At 37.1% G+C, this 17,300-nt stretch overlaps 1 protein-coding gene across 3 annotated transcripts in view; it reads left to right on the top strand.

Moving 5' to 3' along the window:
• The window catches only part of LOC138693082 (zinc finger protein ZFP2-like), a 31,961-nt gene extending 20,692 nt beyond the window's left edge, over positions 1-11,269 (top strand). For 2 of the 3 annotated variants that reach the window (XM_069816673.1, XM_069816674.1), the window contains exon 7: positions 3,267-7,799. In XM_069816673.1, the coding sequence (XP_069672774.1) occupies positions 3,267-4,248 (982 nt within the window). In that variant the 3' untranslated portion in view covers positions 4,249-7,799. Of the gene's footprint in view, positions 1-3,266; positions 7,800-10,871 lie in introns of those variants that run through there. The other variant, XM_069816675.1, reaches the window with a different exon arrangement.
• The last annotated feature ends 6,031 nt before the right edge of the window (positions 11,270-17,300 follow it).

Genomic DNA, 17,300 nt, shown 5'->3' with positions numbered 1-17,300 from the left:
TTAATACATACAAACTACCATATTCAAATCCTCGTATTGTCTATGCTTAAATGTGGTGACATTTAACATCTCTGATGTCACAGAATGTTCTCTCTGCCAAATCATTAAGCTCCAGTATTTCAATATTGTGGAGAATCATGTACCTTGAATAGTTTCCTGTAAAGCTATGGTTCCGCTATGGCGATCATCGCCGAGCAAACAACGCTGATGATGATCGCTCAGTGCTCAACGTCGGCTATGCGGTTTCCTTTGACAGCGAACATCGCTGTCTTTGCTGTAGAGAATAATCGATTTCTAAGAATCAAGAATCGGTCGATCGAGGACATCGCAGATTAATATCGATTGTCTCCAGCTGTTTAACAATGAACTTGAGAATTTACAAGTTGTTAAAATGGCTTTAAATAGGGAAAAAATAATGACTGTATTACTTCTTGAGGAAAAAGAATATGATCGCGCTATACTGGAGAATTAGCACGGTCACTTTGAACCGTGCCGTTACGTTTAGCACCAAATTTAAGTAAATACACAATGTCACCAACATAAGAACGTGACGTTGGTGTGTGGCGTAGTTGGTGGGAGAAATTTTTTCTCTCTCTGTCTACCTCCTTCGTTCTGAACATTATTGAGACAATGTGTATTTGCGTAAATATTGCGAGTAAATTATGACGAGTGCCTTAGATGAGAGGCTCGGGACAGAAACAGTTTTGCTGTAGCGCATGCGCGGACCTCTCATGCAGTGGGAGCGTGATTCTTACTTGAATTTATTTTTGCGTGTACTTGCAGATTAAATGATTGAGATCCCTTCTTGCTCCGGTTACAGGCCTTTCATTTACGAAGGTTATGTTATGTTAGGTTAGCTTAGATTAGCTTAGCTTAGGTTAGCTTAGGTTAGGTTAAATTAGCTTTGGTTAGGTTAGATTAGTTTTGGTTAGGTTAGCTTAGCTTCGGTTAGGTTAGGTTAGCTTTGGTTAGGTTAGCTTAGGTTAGGTTAGCTTAGGTTAGGTTAAATTAGCTTTGGTTAGGTTAGATTAGTTTTGGTTAGGTTAGCTTAGCTTTGGTTAGGTTAGGTTAGGTTAGCTTAGCTTAGCTTTGGTTAGGTTAGGTTAGCTTTGGTTAGGTTAGGTTAGGTTAGCTTGATTTGGTTCGTCCATGTAGTAGTTAAAATTATATAATATGACAGTTTTTGATTCGTAATATTGTTAAAAAATAATAGGCCTATAATGAAAGCGGTGAATAATTTCATGGTCCTTAATTTTTTTTTTCGTAAAAGGCTAGGTATTTTTCTATAGGCCAGAAATAAAACAGCAACGCCGTCATAATTACGTACTTTACGCTTTGGCGAACATTAACCGGAAATTTACTTTCCGTCATTTTAATTGTATTCCGTGAAACACGCCTTTTTTCCTGTTAATTTCCTTGTGATAACCTAGTTTATTATCTTATTACATCTTCATTTTCATTTAATGCATTAAAAAAACCGCCGTTGTACTACATAAAACCTTGAACTTGACTAATGGAGTGAATTATTTAAGAATATAGTCGCGAATTTGACTACCACCATTTCGATTATATTTTGTTTGATAGGGCTCGGTACGGCCCGGTGACTAGTGGCCAGCGAGTAGAGTCGACTATCGATATTGGTCTGCCGTGCGTATTATCCAGTTGTTCCTATGATCGAATTAAATATAATGTAGCACTAATAGACAGAGACTCCAAACCAATTATATGTTTAAAACCAGACGTACAGAAGGATGTTTCAATGCGCTAATTTGTAGACATATACTTAGGCCTACTGATCAAATTAAATTTAAAGACTGTTTTATACTTACCATAGAGCAGTTCAATTTTATTTTATCTTTAATTGAAAGTGATGTGAAGAGAAATCCTACTTCATTTGTTGAAAAACCATCCAGCAAGAAATTATCTATTACTTTAAGATAGGCCTACCGGTACCGTAAAATGATATTGCAATTGTGTTAAAACAATTCATGTTTATTAAATTCTATAATTTTCAGAAATATGTAGCTTCCCCGTCTGCTTGTTACAAACGTAATACTCGACAGGTGCAGGAGCAATACTAAGGAAACTGACCACATGGATACAGTCATTCATCCTGGATCTGTCGCATGTTATGTTGGTAAATTAACAAGTGGGGTGGGGCTACAACAGTGCATTAGAATATATAGGTAGGCATTAAACGATTTTTATTCCGTATTGAAAATACATGCGGCTGCAGACTAATACTAGGTCCTTGTTTATCAATATACAGTATGTAGCTAAAGCTTGCAGAAGTCAGTGAAGGGAAAGAATATTGTGCCATCTTTGTTGTAGCTTTTCTGGAAAAATACCTGTATTTTCCGAGCGAGCAAATCATGTCAACAAATAAATTACATTGTTCGTTATAAATTGTAGTGGTTTCAATATTCAAGCTATGGCCAAGCTATTCAACTGAAATCTAATGATAAGACACACTTCATTTGAATTTTAAAATAGTCTCAAGTAGGCTAATTAATTAGACCTAAATTACTGCAATCGTCGTTATTAAAGGTTGAAATTTCGTGGAAGAGCTTCTCTTGACACCCTATTTATATATCCCTGCTTAAAACACGCAATTCGGCATTTTTATAACCGCGGTCATTAAAAAGTTCATTTGTAATATTGTTTTTCTAATGTACCTATTCGCATATTATCCTATCTCGAAAACAAGTTACTTTACCACTCTTCCCTATAATTTCACCAACTACCTTCCACAACATTTATTTTTATGGGCAGCTCCATATACTTTCTAACCCATATCATACATGCAGGATATGACTAGAAACAAAATTAATTAAAATGTCATTTATTGTTGAGAAGTTCTAAATACATGTTTTGAAGCCATATTGCTTTATCGTCATTCTTTTGTTTTCTGAATGTACGACGATCAGCGCTCTCAATTTGAAGTCAAATCAATCCAGAGCGATGAACGCTGACGCACATCGCTGCAGCCAGCGGTGAACGTCGTAAAGAAACCAGCTGCATATATAGAGCTAATCGAGTGGCGTTGTTCGCTCGGCGATGATCGTCATAGCGGAACCATAGCTTAACACTTTTGTAGTATTCTGCCATCCAGGTTCCTGATCAGTATTGTACTGTAAGTCAGAGGTGGTACTTCGTCAAATTATAAATGTTCTGCAACATATAAATTAGTGAGAGATTGAAAACTACTTTTAACTGAAATGTTCTGCCTTGTACATTTATGTTGTTGACGTATATTTGCACCACAGTGTTGCAGATGGCATGGTGTCAGGCTGTGGCGGTATTGCACATGAATTGCAGTTGGCTCTTTATCAGCGTCCCAACGCCTCCATTTCCTCGCAACAACGTGCGCAGAATCGCACTGATATGAATCAAGTTACACAGAATGCCTCTGAAATGTGTTCGTCGTTTTCGAGTGCTTTGAAAAAGTGTATCCCCAAGCATACAGGCAGGAAGGAATTCAAATGCGATGAGTGTGGAAAGTGTTTGTCACATAAGAGAAATCTGAAATATCATGTGCTCAATCACATTGGTAAGACTCTGTATAAGTGTAATATTTGTGGAAAGTCTCTCTCACGTCAGGGTAACCTCGTAAGTCATCAACGAATACATTCACGCGAGAAACCATTTAAATGCGATGTGTGTGGAAAATGTTTCTCCCGGATGTGCTCTCTCACGAGGCACGAACGCCAACACACCGTCGAGAAGCCATACAAGTGCCAAGATTGTGGAAAGAGTTACTCACAATCATGTCACTTAGTAGCGCATGAAAGGCAGCATACCGGAGAGAAACCGTACACGTGCGATATCTGCGGTAAGAGTTTCTCGCAATCAAGTCATCTAATGACTCATGAACGACAACATACTGGCGTGAAACCGTACAAGTGCCACGTCTGTGGAAAAAGTTTCTCGCATTCGAATTCCGTAATAAGGCATGAACGGCAACATACTGGCGACAAGCCATACAAGTGCAACGTGTGTGGAAAGCTTTTTTCGGATTCTGGTAACGTAATAAAACATGAACGTACACATTCAGGCGAGAAACCATTTAAATGTGATGTATGTGGAAAGTGTTTCTCGTGTACGAGTTCTCTAAGAAAACATTTACGTGTACATTCTGGGGAGGGAAATGCTAAATCTGTGGAAACCGTGGCTTGCAATTCTATTCTCTTAAATGCTGCTAACGTCAGGTTTGCTCCAGCAAGCAATTCAGAAAACGTTCCGAACTAATACCGAACTCCTTTCGACACATGCGCCAGTTGTGTACTGTGTGAGAACTAGTTTGGGATTTTACGTTGTTCGATCGTTTCTTCAACTCTTCTTTCTCGGCCTTCCGAGTTTGTTCTCATATTAAAATTATATTCGTCTTTTGAACTTAATTCTTCGTAACATATGTCGTCATCACATTACAAATCACTCATAATGGACTTTATCCTCGACCATGCCGAAATTATACACCTGGTAGAAGCCCTTTAATGGACGCCTTTAAAGTACACTTATTCATTAGAGTTCAGGTGTTCCACGAATCAGAAAATACCATTGTAGCAATATGAAAGCGCAAGTATCGATTATTCTCGGATATCGAGTCAAAAGACAACTAGCGCGAGTTTAGATAAAGTAAAAATGGCGGATACTAATGATAAGGAGCTGCAACTTACACCGCCGGAAATTTCGGCAACAGCACTCGATGTGACTAATAACTTATTGCCAGAAAAATCAAGAAAGATGTACGAAAAATTCTATGTACAATTCATGGATTGGAGAAAATCAAAATCCGTAAACTCATTTTCGGAAGATGTATTGCGGTGTACTTTGAAGAACTGTCGCTAAATATGAAATAATCGACCTTGTGTACTCACTACTCTATTTTGAAATCAACACTGAATATTAAGCACCAAATTGACTTATCTAAGTACTCAAAATTGAACAGCTGGGATATAAAGGCAAACATTTTCACCTGATGAATTGGAGACATTTATAAATGAAGCACCTGATATTAAATACCTCATGATAAAAGTAAATACCCTATATTATCTTCATATTACTAATTACTTTCTTACAATTAGCATATATGTAGTAATTGGCGAGGGGGGAAATATTTGGTAACGTGATTCATATCGTTACAGGTAGCAACAATTTTTGGAATAATGGGTGCTTGCCGAAGACATGAGTTACATCAATTAAAAGTTGATAATGTAAAAGATATTGGATCAACTATGGTAGTTACTAACCCAAATACTAAGACAAACTGAACAAGAATCTTTACGGTAACAGGAAAGAACTATGATATATGTCAGAAATACATAAATCTACGTCCAAAAACATGCAACACTCCCGCCTTCTTTATAAATTACCAACATGGAAAATGTACCATGCAGAATGTCGGTATAAATAAACTGGGAAATTTGGGGAAAGAAATAGGACTATACCTTAATCTCCCCAACTCCAATTTATACACAGGCCACTGTTTTCGCAGGAGTTCTGCGATAATTTTAGTAGATGCTGGCGGCGACATCACAACATTGAAAGTCACGGAGGCTGGAAATCCAAAACCTACTGGATCAGTCATACAGAATAGCTGTACGTAACGATCCCAACAGTAGGTTGTTTCCTTTCTCTCCTTCCTTCCACCTGAAGACGAAGGGAGAACCACCCTTCGAAACGTTGTCTTAATTTTTTGATTGTGACAACCAGCAATGGAAAAAGTCCAAACCCCTCACCTAAACAACATAATTGTTACCGCAATATACGAGCAATTTGTTTAACAATCAGAGCCTCTGATTTGATTTCATCGATCGAAGTTCGTCAATAAATTAATCTTCTTTTATTGACTTTTAATTTTTTTTTCAAGTTAGTAAATGGGCCAAACAAAAGTAGCTCGTGGGCCTGATCCGGCCCGCGGGCCGTAGTTTGGCAAGCCCTGGCCTAAGCCAAGATCGAGTTCCAAATCTGTTGTTACTGAGCCCTTCCAGTACAATTATATATCATAAATAACTATTACATCCTGGAAAGCAATCTGATTAATCAGTCGAAAAGTACATTTACGTTGTTCTATTCTCATCCATGATTTCGCGAATCTTAAATATAATCAATTTCGTGGCACTGACAAAGTGCGGGTTAAACACTGCCAATGACTCGGCCGGAGCAATAGTTTAACGAGATCATCTAGAGATGTGAAACTATAGAGGCTGTTGAGCATCACACTTTACAACAATGGCCATATAATCTGAAAAAAAAAAAAAAAAAAATCGCTGTACATTTGTGTTGTAAGGCTGTCTCTCAAAGCTCAAGTCCATCCTACACACTAGTGACTAGCAACTAGCTGACTTGTAAACTACTCACTGGGACATGCATGCTTCAGTCACGGTCTTGTTCACAGAATATTTTTGACATCACGGTGCAGGACGGAATTAAGAAGAAAGTGTCCTAATGCAGTTTCATTACGAGTTATGTGGAAAAGTTAAGGGCCTGATATATTAGAATATAATCCCAATGTTCAAAGTTAACGTATTATTGTACATTATATTGACATTATTTCACTTCCAATGCATCTTCATATTTGATAATACCAATTGCTGATGAGGCATCCATGTTTGTTTAGTTAACAAGTCATCATTCAAGCAAGCATTTTCGTTTACTAGCTACTACAGACTTGATTGTTATACACTAAGTAGCTTTGGATCATGATTTCTGACGTCACATTCGGCTTTTGTAACTAATTCAACAGTTCATAGCATAAATACACGTCAAAAAATGACTTTCATACTCCATCGGCAAGTCTATCGTGTTATCAAAAAGGAGTGCGTTATATGGCAGTAAGAATTTTTAATAGCCTCCCTATCGATATAAAAAATGAAACTCAAAACATAAAATTATTTAGGGTCAACTTAAAGAAGTGCCTAATTTCTCACGCCTTCTGTTGTGTAAGTGAATTCATGACATTAAATAACACTTCATGAAATTGATACTAAAACTTTTGTGTTGTATTGTAGAGTATATTGTAAATCTCGTCTGTATATATTTCATCTAGACTGTAACTACAAATTAAGATTTTTTAATAGTATTAAGTTTTTTGACTTGTTCCATATTCTAGCTGTAAGCAATGTATGAATACCATGGAATGTTAATAAATACAATACAATAGACAACTAGCTAGTTCACTTCCGCAGAAAATGTAGCTTTGAGACACAGCCTTAATACTGATTAAATTATTATATAACTAACGGTACTATCTCACTACGTTCATATATTGAGGAGAAACTATACTTTGCTTACACGAAACACTTCATATTTTCTTTTCTCTGGTTGTTACTGTAGTATAAAGGTCAATGTAGAGTATACACCTCCCACTGAACGAATAATATTGGTTAAACGAGCGTTGAGGGACTTCCGCCGATTTTGGAATAGACACCGACGCACTTGGGTTAGGTTAGGTTAGGTTAGGTTAGGTTAGTTTAGGCTTTTATTATACTAAATGTTTAGGATTAGTGTAAAACTGGCCTATGTCTCCTATAGTGGACGGGACATAAGTAACATTCACCGTATAAATCAAAGAACCAGCAATTTATTTCTAAGCCAGTTTAAAGTAGCGTTTATATCATTTCACCTGAACTCGCTCCTGCTGTCTCAGAGGGGCACTATTTATGCTCACGGTTAGAAACTTATGACTGCGTGCCATTCTATAAATACACACAGATACAACATTTAAAGCCATAGTCATGAAGTCGTAAAATGTGGTTTGAGAAAAGAATATGACTGGCTTCCAATCCGCGTGCAGTCGTGAATGTGCCGACACCGAGAAATACCTGCACACACATTGCATTTAAATGACTTCTCGCTCGTGTGCATGCGTTTTTGTCTTTTCTTAAACTAGACGCTACCGGAAAACACTTTTCACAAACACGACATTTGAATGGATGTTCGCCTGTATGCACACGTACATGTTCTCTAAGCATATTCGAATTAGAGAAACACTTTTCGCAGAGACTTCATTTGAATGTTTTTCGCCTTATTTGTCCTCAAATGACAAATGAGTGACCAGGGAGTAGCTAGAACCTTGCCACATACATTACACTTGTTTGAACTGTTCTCTGTTCCACTAAGAGGGTGTGTCTTCGTCTTGTCTTCCATTCTCTCATAATTATGACATTCAATTGAATTTTCGCTAGCAGGATTCTCTACGGAAACGGAATTACTTGGGCTTTGGCATATCGTCACTTTTACTTGGCGCGGAATACCGCAGCATTCTGTTGACACACTATTGTCTTGGGTAACTGGAACGCCGAGATGAAAAGGTACCATCAATGCACATAGTACTCAAAGTAGTAAAATCGAAGTCAAAGAGCATCCATAAACATATCGATATTAGTACATTATGCAACGAGCCTATAATGAAGGTAGAAGCGAGTATGGATATTTATGAAACGAGCGCAAGCGAGTTTCATAATTTTCATACGAGCTTCTTAATTACCATTATAGGCGAGTTTCATACTACTTTTTATGCTCGACCATATTTCTAAGTTGATATTATTAATTTTCTTTGTATCTGGCCTTGGCCAATGTCCCGTATGTTGTGAGATGTGCGCAGACGCGAAAGTATTGATTTTTTCCGAGGAACAGATGTTCACATTGACCTTGCTAGGCCATAAGAACCTACAGAGATAACATTGAAATTAAATTAGACATTGAAAAACGAGATGACAAATTGAATTTATTTGAATATTATTTACAATTAACGCTAATTATTATAGTAACAGAACATAACCTTCTGCGACAGTATTGGATTTCCAGCCTCCGTGACTTTTCGCTAATTCTCTTTCGATTGCATATCCGAGAATAATCGATACTTGCGTTTTTATAACGGTAGAAAGCTGAACAGTTGTAACCTGAGTCGTCATTGGCTGAAAGACCTGACCTTTAATGAGTAGGTGTACTTTAATGACATGCATTAAAGGTCTGCTACCAGGTGTATAATTACTACATTTCGGCATGGTCGAACATAAAAAATGTACACGATATCAAGTTATGCATTAAGCGTGACAGGAGATAAACCACGCTTTGACTAATGAATGTAGAGATGGATAATTATTTCAATGTTGTAACACTACATTATGACGTAATATCTCTCACATTTCTAATGTTACAGATACACCTTCGACCAAGGAATGTTGTTTTATATTAAGGAATAGTTGTATTTCAAGCACGTATTTTCTGAATGGAATCGATTAGTAAATTCGACTTTGGAATAAAATTAACCACAAAGAATTCTAATAAACCAGACAGAGGTGGATTGACAGATAAACGGAATGCCTAAAACCACTTTATTTTTGTTCAGACGCGCATTTCTGTCAAAATCCAGAGCAGTTAGGAGTGATTGGTTTGAGGGCAGTGCTTCATTCTTTGCAGCGGAATGTTTAAATGTGTTACCAAGTCTCTCAAGCACATACACAAATGTTGAAAAATTTAATATAAACTTCTCATTGTTTCAAAAGTTTGTCCCACATTGTTATAAGATATTCTTGGTAGACGAACATGCACTCCCTCTTCATCACTATTTGAATCAGAATTATCAATTTCGAGTGTTTCCCACAGCTTTTTTTTCCCCAAAAATATAACCCTAACTTTTTTACTGGTTATGAAATCATTAGTTGAAATATACTTGTAGAACTAACGCTAATAATATTAGTAAATTTTATTACGTTTGCTGCTTTATGAAACACTTTACTAATATTATTAGTTATGTTCTTAATATTATGAGCATTTACAATAATAAATAATATTATTAACTAATAATTTTATAAAAACAGAATACTAATAACATTAAATTATTAGTTTTGTGAAACTGGCTGGGCAGTGGAGCTTTTAGTTTTACACAAAGCACTGTGGAAGCCATGTAGAGCTAGTCAAGTCTTTCTTTCTTGTTTCGACCTGTCCATTCTCGGTTTGTCTTGGCTTCGCTGTAGCAGTCTAGTATATAGAGTCACGAAACTTGAGTTGTGAGGGTGCTAGGAACAAAAGACTGTGCCTTACTATTTCGCATTGTCTGTAATGAGACAATATTAGCGATCCTAGTGGTGAGCAACAATCAATGGATGCATATTTACTACGTATTTAGCTCGTGACTGTATATACTAGCACAGTCTACTATATACAGTCGCGAAGCTTGAGGTGATTTTTTGCAAATCTCACGATAAAGCGCTCCAAGTGGTTAGCAACTAGAAACAATAGACTGTCCACGGTCGACTTTGCGCTTAGAAGTTAGAGTGGACCAGCGACTGTGACGTATTTCCATCGAGTGCTAGCTCGTTGCGTATTTCGCATTGATGCTTGTGAAGAAAAGTGGTATGAATTGTGAAATGTTCGTTATTGGTTGTAATGAAAATGTTAATGGCTAAAATACAGTAATTTGAATAATAATATGGGACAAGGAGGAGACGTTTGTAGTGCTATAAATTGTAGCAACAGTAAGAAAAAGAGGCCAGAGTTATCCTTTTTCCGATTTCCAAAAGATTCAGAAAGGTGAGTTGGGACAAGGAGGAGACGTTTGTAGTGCTATAAATTGTAGCAACAGTAAGAAAAAGAGGTCAGAGTTATCCTTTTTCCGATTTCCGAAAGATTCAGAAAGATGAGTTTATAAAACATACCTACTATCTCACCTACATTAAAAATGTAAAAATTACCTACCGGTACGTATAAATGACGAATTTGTAGTTGACTATTCTACTTTAAAAAGTACATACTACAGTATTATAAAGAGTAGGATTATAGTGTTTATTGATGGATTGTCCTATTAATGTATATTAGTAGGCCTACATTTATAATATCCTAACACCTATTTCTTATTTTACTTCTAGATGCAAATTGTGGTTAATAAACAGCAGGAGGGAAGATCTAATGGCAAAGAATGAAGCATATCTTTATAATAATATAAAGTTTTGCTCTCTTCATTTCGAAAACACACAATTTATGAATGAAAACAAAAATAAATTAATCTGGAATGCAGTTCCAACTTTATTTGATGTTTCAAATAAACCTGTTCTGTTATTACCTGCAGCTGAGAAACAAAAGCTCTGCATTAATTCTACGTCTGTATCAGTGATTCCTTGAATAATTGTACATTTTCAGACAACTTAGGCCTACTTTTTTTTTTTTCAAAGGATATGTTTTTAATTATAGCTGTTAATTTTGTTGTTCTTTTTATTTGCTACTTTACTAGAGATGTAGAAAAAAGTAAGTCTGTTACAATAAAATTTATAGATCACGTTTTATTTCCAATTCTGGTGTGATTATTATTGCTTAACCTCATCCCACTTTGTTAACTATGTAAGCGTACACTACAAGTACCGGTACACGTAAGTTACTCCCATTAATTCATATTTCCATTATTATTGTTATTATATTATTGTTGTAAAGGGAAATGCAAATTAATATTTATTAGTTTCATAGTTCATTATCACTATAATCTTGAATGAGTGAAGCGATTATAGTAAATTTCAGTTCGTTTTGCACAAATAAAAATAATATTAACCTATTTCTTGCAGGTATCTTCGAGTTTACGGTGGAATTTAATATACTTCATTAAAATAATAAATGCACTTTATGCATTTAACATTTCAATAATGGAAGGAAGGTGTTAATTATTCCAAAAGAACACAACGAAAGTGTAGCATATTTTGTCGTCTGTTAGGAGAGAGATCTGTGATGATGAATGATCGTTTGCGTTTGTAAATTTAATAATCTGATTGGCTATGTATTGTATACTTTTAGTAGAGCCATCGATGTAGCTCAGTCGGCAGGCTCACTGGGCTGCTGTTCCGGAGCTGCGTTCGGGCTTGGGTTGGATCCCCCTTTGGACTTTGGTTTCTTCCGAGGTTTTCCACAGCCGTGGGACTGAAGCCGGATGGTCTATGGCGAGTCCTTGGCATCAACACCTTTGATTTGATTACCCCCTTTGATTTGATTACCTGGTTGGGTTTTTCCGAGGTTTCCCCCACCGAAAAGGCAAATGCCGGGTAATATTTTGGCGAATCCTCGGACCTCATTTCATCTCACTACATCTCGCCAAAATGTAAAAAAAAAATTGTACAACATTGTAAAAATTGTAGAAAATTACTAAATTGTAAAACTATAAAAATTTGTAAAAATTGTAATTGTAATATTGTAAAATGTTGACATGTTCCACATCTTAAAGCTTCATTGCTCATGTAAGATCTATGGAATAAAATAAATGAATGAATGAATGAATGAATGAATGAATAGTAGCGATCCTAGTGGTGGACAACTACCCATGTCTGCATTTTTACTACATATTGAGCTTCGCGACTGTATATAGTAGACTGTGATACTAGACTGTGGCTGTAGTAAAAGTCGCTCCAGATTTCCGATTTCCTTGTAGGCTATAATAATAATAAGCTGATTAGTTTTTCTGCATCTGCAGTGGATGGCAAGATGAAGCTGGTTCTCAGTTCTTCAATGAGAAATGGTTCCTTTGTCAGTTCATATGCGAGGCGAGATCGTGTTGTTGTTGCCACTCCTAATACCTTCTTCAGGAATCTTGCCTTCACTTTTTCCAGTGTTGCCTAATTGGCTTTGCTACATTGAGGTTTGTCCATATGATTTCGATGCAGTAACAGCTTGAGGACTATTTTTCAGTAGCATCAAATAAAGGTAATATCAAGTTATATCTGGTTGCTATTCGCTACTTTGATGCAGAAATGGACACTACATCAGACAAAGGATTTGACAATGAAAGTCAAAGTACCAGTACTGTAGTCAGAAGACTCAACAGGTGCCTCATTAATGCTGAGCTCACAGAATCGCAAGTGCAGATAACTACTCTGTTAATTATGAGAAAAATCAGTCTGTATTTGAGGAACTGAAGAAAATGTTTGAGGTGACATATCTGAATTCTGGCCACTTACATGCACGTACTTCATAACAATGAAGCATTTGTAATGAACGTGTTAAATGAGTTTTTTCAAATGCAAAAAAAAAAAAAAAAAAAAAAGTTGAAAACGGAAAAGTTTTTGTGAATTTTTGTAAATTCAGCTTCATTTTACTCAGTCATGTTCCTATGTGTCTGTAACTTTTTTCTGCAGTAGACTGATTAGGTAGGTATTGGTACTTCAAAATTGACCTTTGTTTAAATGTTATTTCTTGAGTCAACGTGGAAAAATGTTGCTAAACTTATTTGGACATTTTATCCCATGAGAATGACGGTGAAGTTGGCAGTCAAACTAGAGTTTCAGAATTGTACATTTACATTGTTCATAATGTCATGAACGTTTCATTCAACCATGAAGCAAATTGAGACTGATCACATAGGCCTACTGATAACAGCTATGTATGTGAGGCTGAGTTTACAAATAATTAAAAGGAAGAATTTTTGTGAATTCACAATGCTACAGAAAGTGAAAAAGCTTCCAGGCATAAACAAGAACAATTTATTTAAACACGCACAGCAAGTTTACACTAGAATTCTGAGGTAGGTACCTTGAAATGTGGTTTAATATCAGTGAAGATTCATTTTACAAATTCAGTTCCCAACTCAATCTTGAACTTCTTCAAATCGAAACATTGCGGAAACTGGTGGATTATTTGAATTTAACTATAAAGTAATGGCGACTTACTGAAATAGTATATTAAATGATGTCTTTCTTTTCGTAAAGAATCGTTAGATTCCAAAATTTCAAACCTCTGGGTGAAATTTTTTCAAGCATTGTAAAGCGCCTAATTTATTAAAAATCGTTCAACATGTACTAGCAGTGCCACCACCAAATGCATTTGTTGAACTAACATTGAAGATATCCTTGTACTGAATAAAAACAAACATCCATAAGGAATTTCTTTAATTCTTTCTTGAATTTAACATCTACAACTATGTTATTTAGTGTCGATTGGATTGGTGATAACGAGATGATATTTGGCGAGATGATGCCGAGGATTCGCCATAGATTACCTGACATTCGCCTTACTTTTAGTGAAAACCTCTGAAAAAAAAACTCAAGCAGGTAATCAGCCCAAGCTGAAATTCAACCCACGCCCGAACGCAACTCGATCGGCAGGCAAGAGTCTCAGCCATCGTAACTGAGCTACGCCGGTCTTATAATAAAGATTGTTATTATTATTATTATTATTATTATTATTATTATTATTATTATTATTATTAGTCGTTGGGAGGGGGAATTGTCATATTCACTTCTTACGTGATCAGGAATCACGGCTATAATGATCTCCTATACTTCTGAACTTGCTTCTAAAATAAATTTCATTAGACTACTGTAGTATTAGGAGAGCTGATTATTAGTACTGAACGCTGAAATCAGGTATATAAATATATTGTTTTTCTTCCAAAAGATACCGTATATTGCTACACCCTTCTCCACGTAACTTATATGATTCTTCAGGTCGAGAAAGAATATAAAAATGGAGTAAATGCCTTTCCAGAATAGATAGGCTAGAGGAGATATGGGTAAAACTAGTACTGAGTTAATTATGATTATTTCGGAAGTGAAAATCTGCCAGTACACCATCTTACTACTGACATCATAACGGAAAAAAAAATAGCAGCCTTTGACCAGCGTATATGCAAATAACAAAAGCCTAAACTAACCTAATCTGTCACAATTTCGTATATGCAAGGAATAGCGTCAAACTTTCGTAATGTTGGTATGGCTGAGGAGAGAGCTCGAAACACTTGTCCACAACTATGGAGTAACGGTTAGCGTGTATGGCCGCGAAACCAGGTGGCCTGGGTTCGATTCCCGGTCGGGGCAAGTTACCTGGTTCAGGTTTTTTCCGGGGTTTTTCCTCAACTCAATATGAGCAAATGGTGGATACCTTTCTGTAGCCACCGGCGTGGCTCAGTCGGTTAAGGCGCTTGCCTGCCGGTCTGAAGTTGCGCTCGATCGTGGGTTCGATCCCCGCTTGGGCTGGTTACATGGTTGGGTTTTTTTCCGAGGTTTTCCTCAACCGTAAGGTGAATGCCACGTAATCTGTGGCGAATCCTCGGCCTCATCTCGCCAAATACCATCTCGCTATCACCAATCTCGTCGACGCTAAATAACCTCGTATTTGATACAGCGTCGTTAAATAACCAACTTAAAAAATCTTTCGGTGCTATACAAAAATCTTTAACCGGCATTATCACCTTCATCTCATTCAGACGCTAAATAACCTATGATGTTGATATAGCGTCGCAAAGTAACCTCGAAACATTTGAAGGTGTATAAACGAAGTACAACGGCAGTCATCCGTCACCCATCAGTAGATATATAATCCGAGATCTGTAATTTAGTTACATCTGAAAAGTAAATTGAAAATGGGCCCTCCAACCCATACTGAAAGTGAGTATTGCTAAAGCAGTAACATACTAAAGCAGTAAAAACCAAAGACGTAACTTGTACTCCTACTCAAATACATTAACCTGGTAAACATAATTGAAATGATCAACAAAGAGTAAGTTTTGTGTAGTGGCTGTATTTTATGCAATTTCAATCTTATGATTTTCATTGAAAACATATTTATTCAGAATTAATTGCTGCTCACCAGCGATGTCTTAAAAAAATATTCATCTGACGTGTCGAGCCTGCAAGTGTTTGATAATGGGTGTGTTTGTAATGATATCAAATATGAATAAAGTTATCCACCATTGAATAATTTCAAGGGAAAAATTGTTCCGGCTGGGAATCGATCCGCGGGATCCTTCACTTAGCGCACGAATGCTCTACCAACTGAGCTATGCCAGGAACTATACACGACATCACAATTCTTCCCTTTATATCCACACAACTCAAATAGGCTGACAAGATGCCAGAACCCAACTTTGAGGGCACACAATTGTGTGACTTAAATTGTGGCTTTCTGTTAACATGCCTACAGTAACGAATTATTATGCAAATCTGACTTTCAGGTAGAAGCTGCCTGTGAGGCAGGCTTGAATAATTTCGTGACGGTGTCGTGTATAGTTCCTGGGGTAGCTCAGTCAGTAGAGCATTCATGCGCTATGCGAAGGGTCCCGGGATCGATACCAGACCCTGGAACAATTTTTCCCTTGAAATTATTTAAGTCTGCTTCACAGAGAGCTTCTACCTAAAAGCCAGGTTTGCATATTATCCACCATTGTTAGTCAGGTAAATAACATTCGTAGGACCGCTTTGGGTGGAGTCTAAAATCCGTACAAATAATGCACGCACTGACCAATAGTTGGACCATCCTTGGAGATACAGTATATTTAAATACAGCGTGATAATCATTCATAGCAGTCTGTCCTATCCATCACTGAAGATTTGCCATACTTCTGTATAGCATATAATCAGTTTATAACAATATACTAATGTCCTTGTCAACAGCTCACGACCTTGAACTGAATGTCTCTCTTTCAGTTGTGATGGATGCTATCAAGACAGAACACGAGGTCGACCCACTGGCTATACCAACAAGTGATGACAGTGATGTAGAAGAAAAGAAACCTTTGTCTGAGGTAAATCACTATGTCCAACATGCGACACTTGCTCTTCTTCTGATTTAAGGGTATATACTTCAACTGTAGCATGTAGCACATTGTGCACCCCATGAGCTGGAAATCAACCCAGAAGACTGCAATGCGACTCAAGCCTCGTGATGCTACTGAGTGTAATACCCTGAAATTCCTCAGGAGACCAATAAATGTTTCCTGAGGTAACAATGTCTGATTTGGCTTGATCTGGACAATCCAGCAAAATGTGAGGTGATAACTCCACCACATTTCCTACAAGTTGTGTATTGCACCAAAGGAATTTCCCATATATTTAACTTGTCCCTTATACATCCGTGGTTCTTGTATTAGGACAACTTTAATAAATTACACGATAATCCTGTAGATGCTGGCCTGCAGGAACTTTATTGACAATAAAATTTACTGTAGGCCTACTAATTGCTTCTGCTGAAGACATCCGTCCCCTCCACAGCTGCACTCTTCCACACAGATCCAGGCTGTAATGATATGCAAGTCCCCTCCTTATCGAACCTGGACAGTCTGTTCCATAAGAGAAGATAGCTCAGATTTCAGCCTTGTCCCTCCATGGGCCATGGCAGATTCTTTCTACTTCTCTTTAGGACTCTTTAGCTTCGCGCCAGTTGGAGGCTTTTAGGCCCCTTTGTAATTTTTCAGTACTCAGAGTGGCTCCTGAGTTGGAGGTTGTTTTCTTTCCATGGTCCAACGCATTTTCTTTTGTAGCTTAGGAACCTTGGAGGCCTCCACCACTACCAAGTTAAATCCTGCCCAAGGCTCGATGTGTCTCATA

Source organism: Periplaneta americana, chromosome 17, assembly GCF_040183065.1.
Source record: "Periplaneta americana isolate PAMFEO1 chromosome 17, P.americana_PAMFEO1_priV1, whole genome shotgun sequence".
Taxonomy (NCBI): domain Eukaryota; kingdom Metazoa; phylum Arthropoda; class Insecta; order Blattodea; family Blattidae; genus Periplaneta; species Periplaneta americana.
The sequence above is the reverse complement of the archived record's forward strand: the minus strand, read 5'-3'. Positions and strand labels throughout refer to the sequence as shown.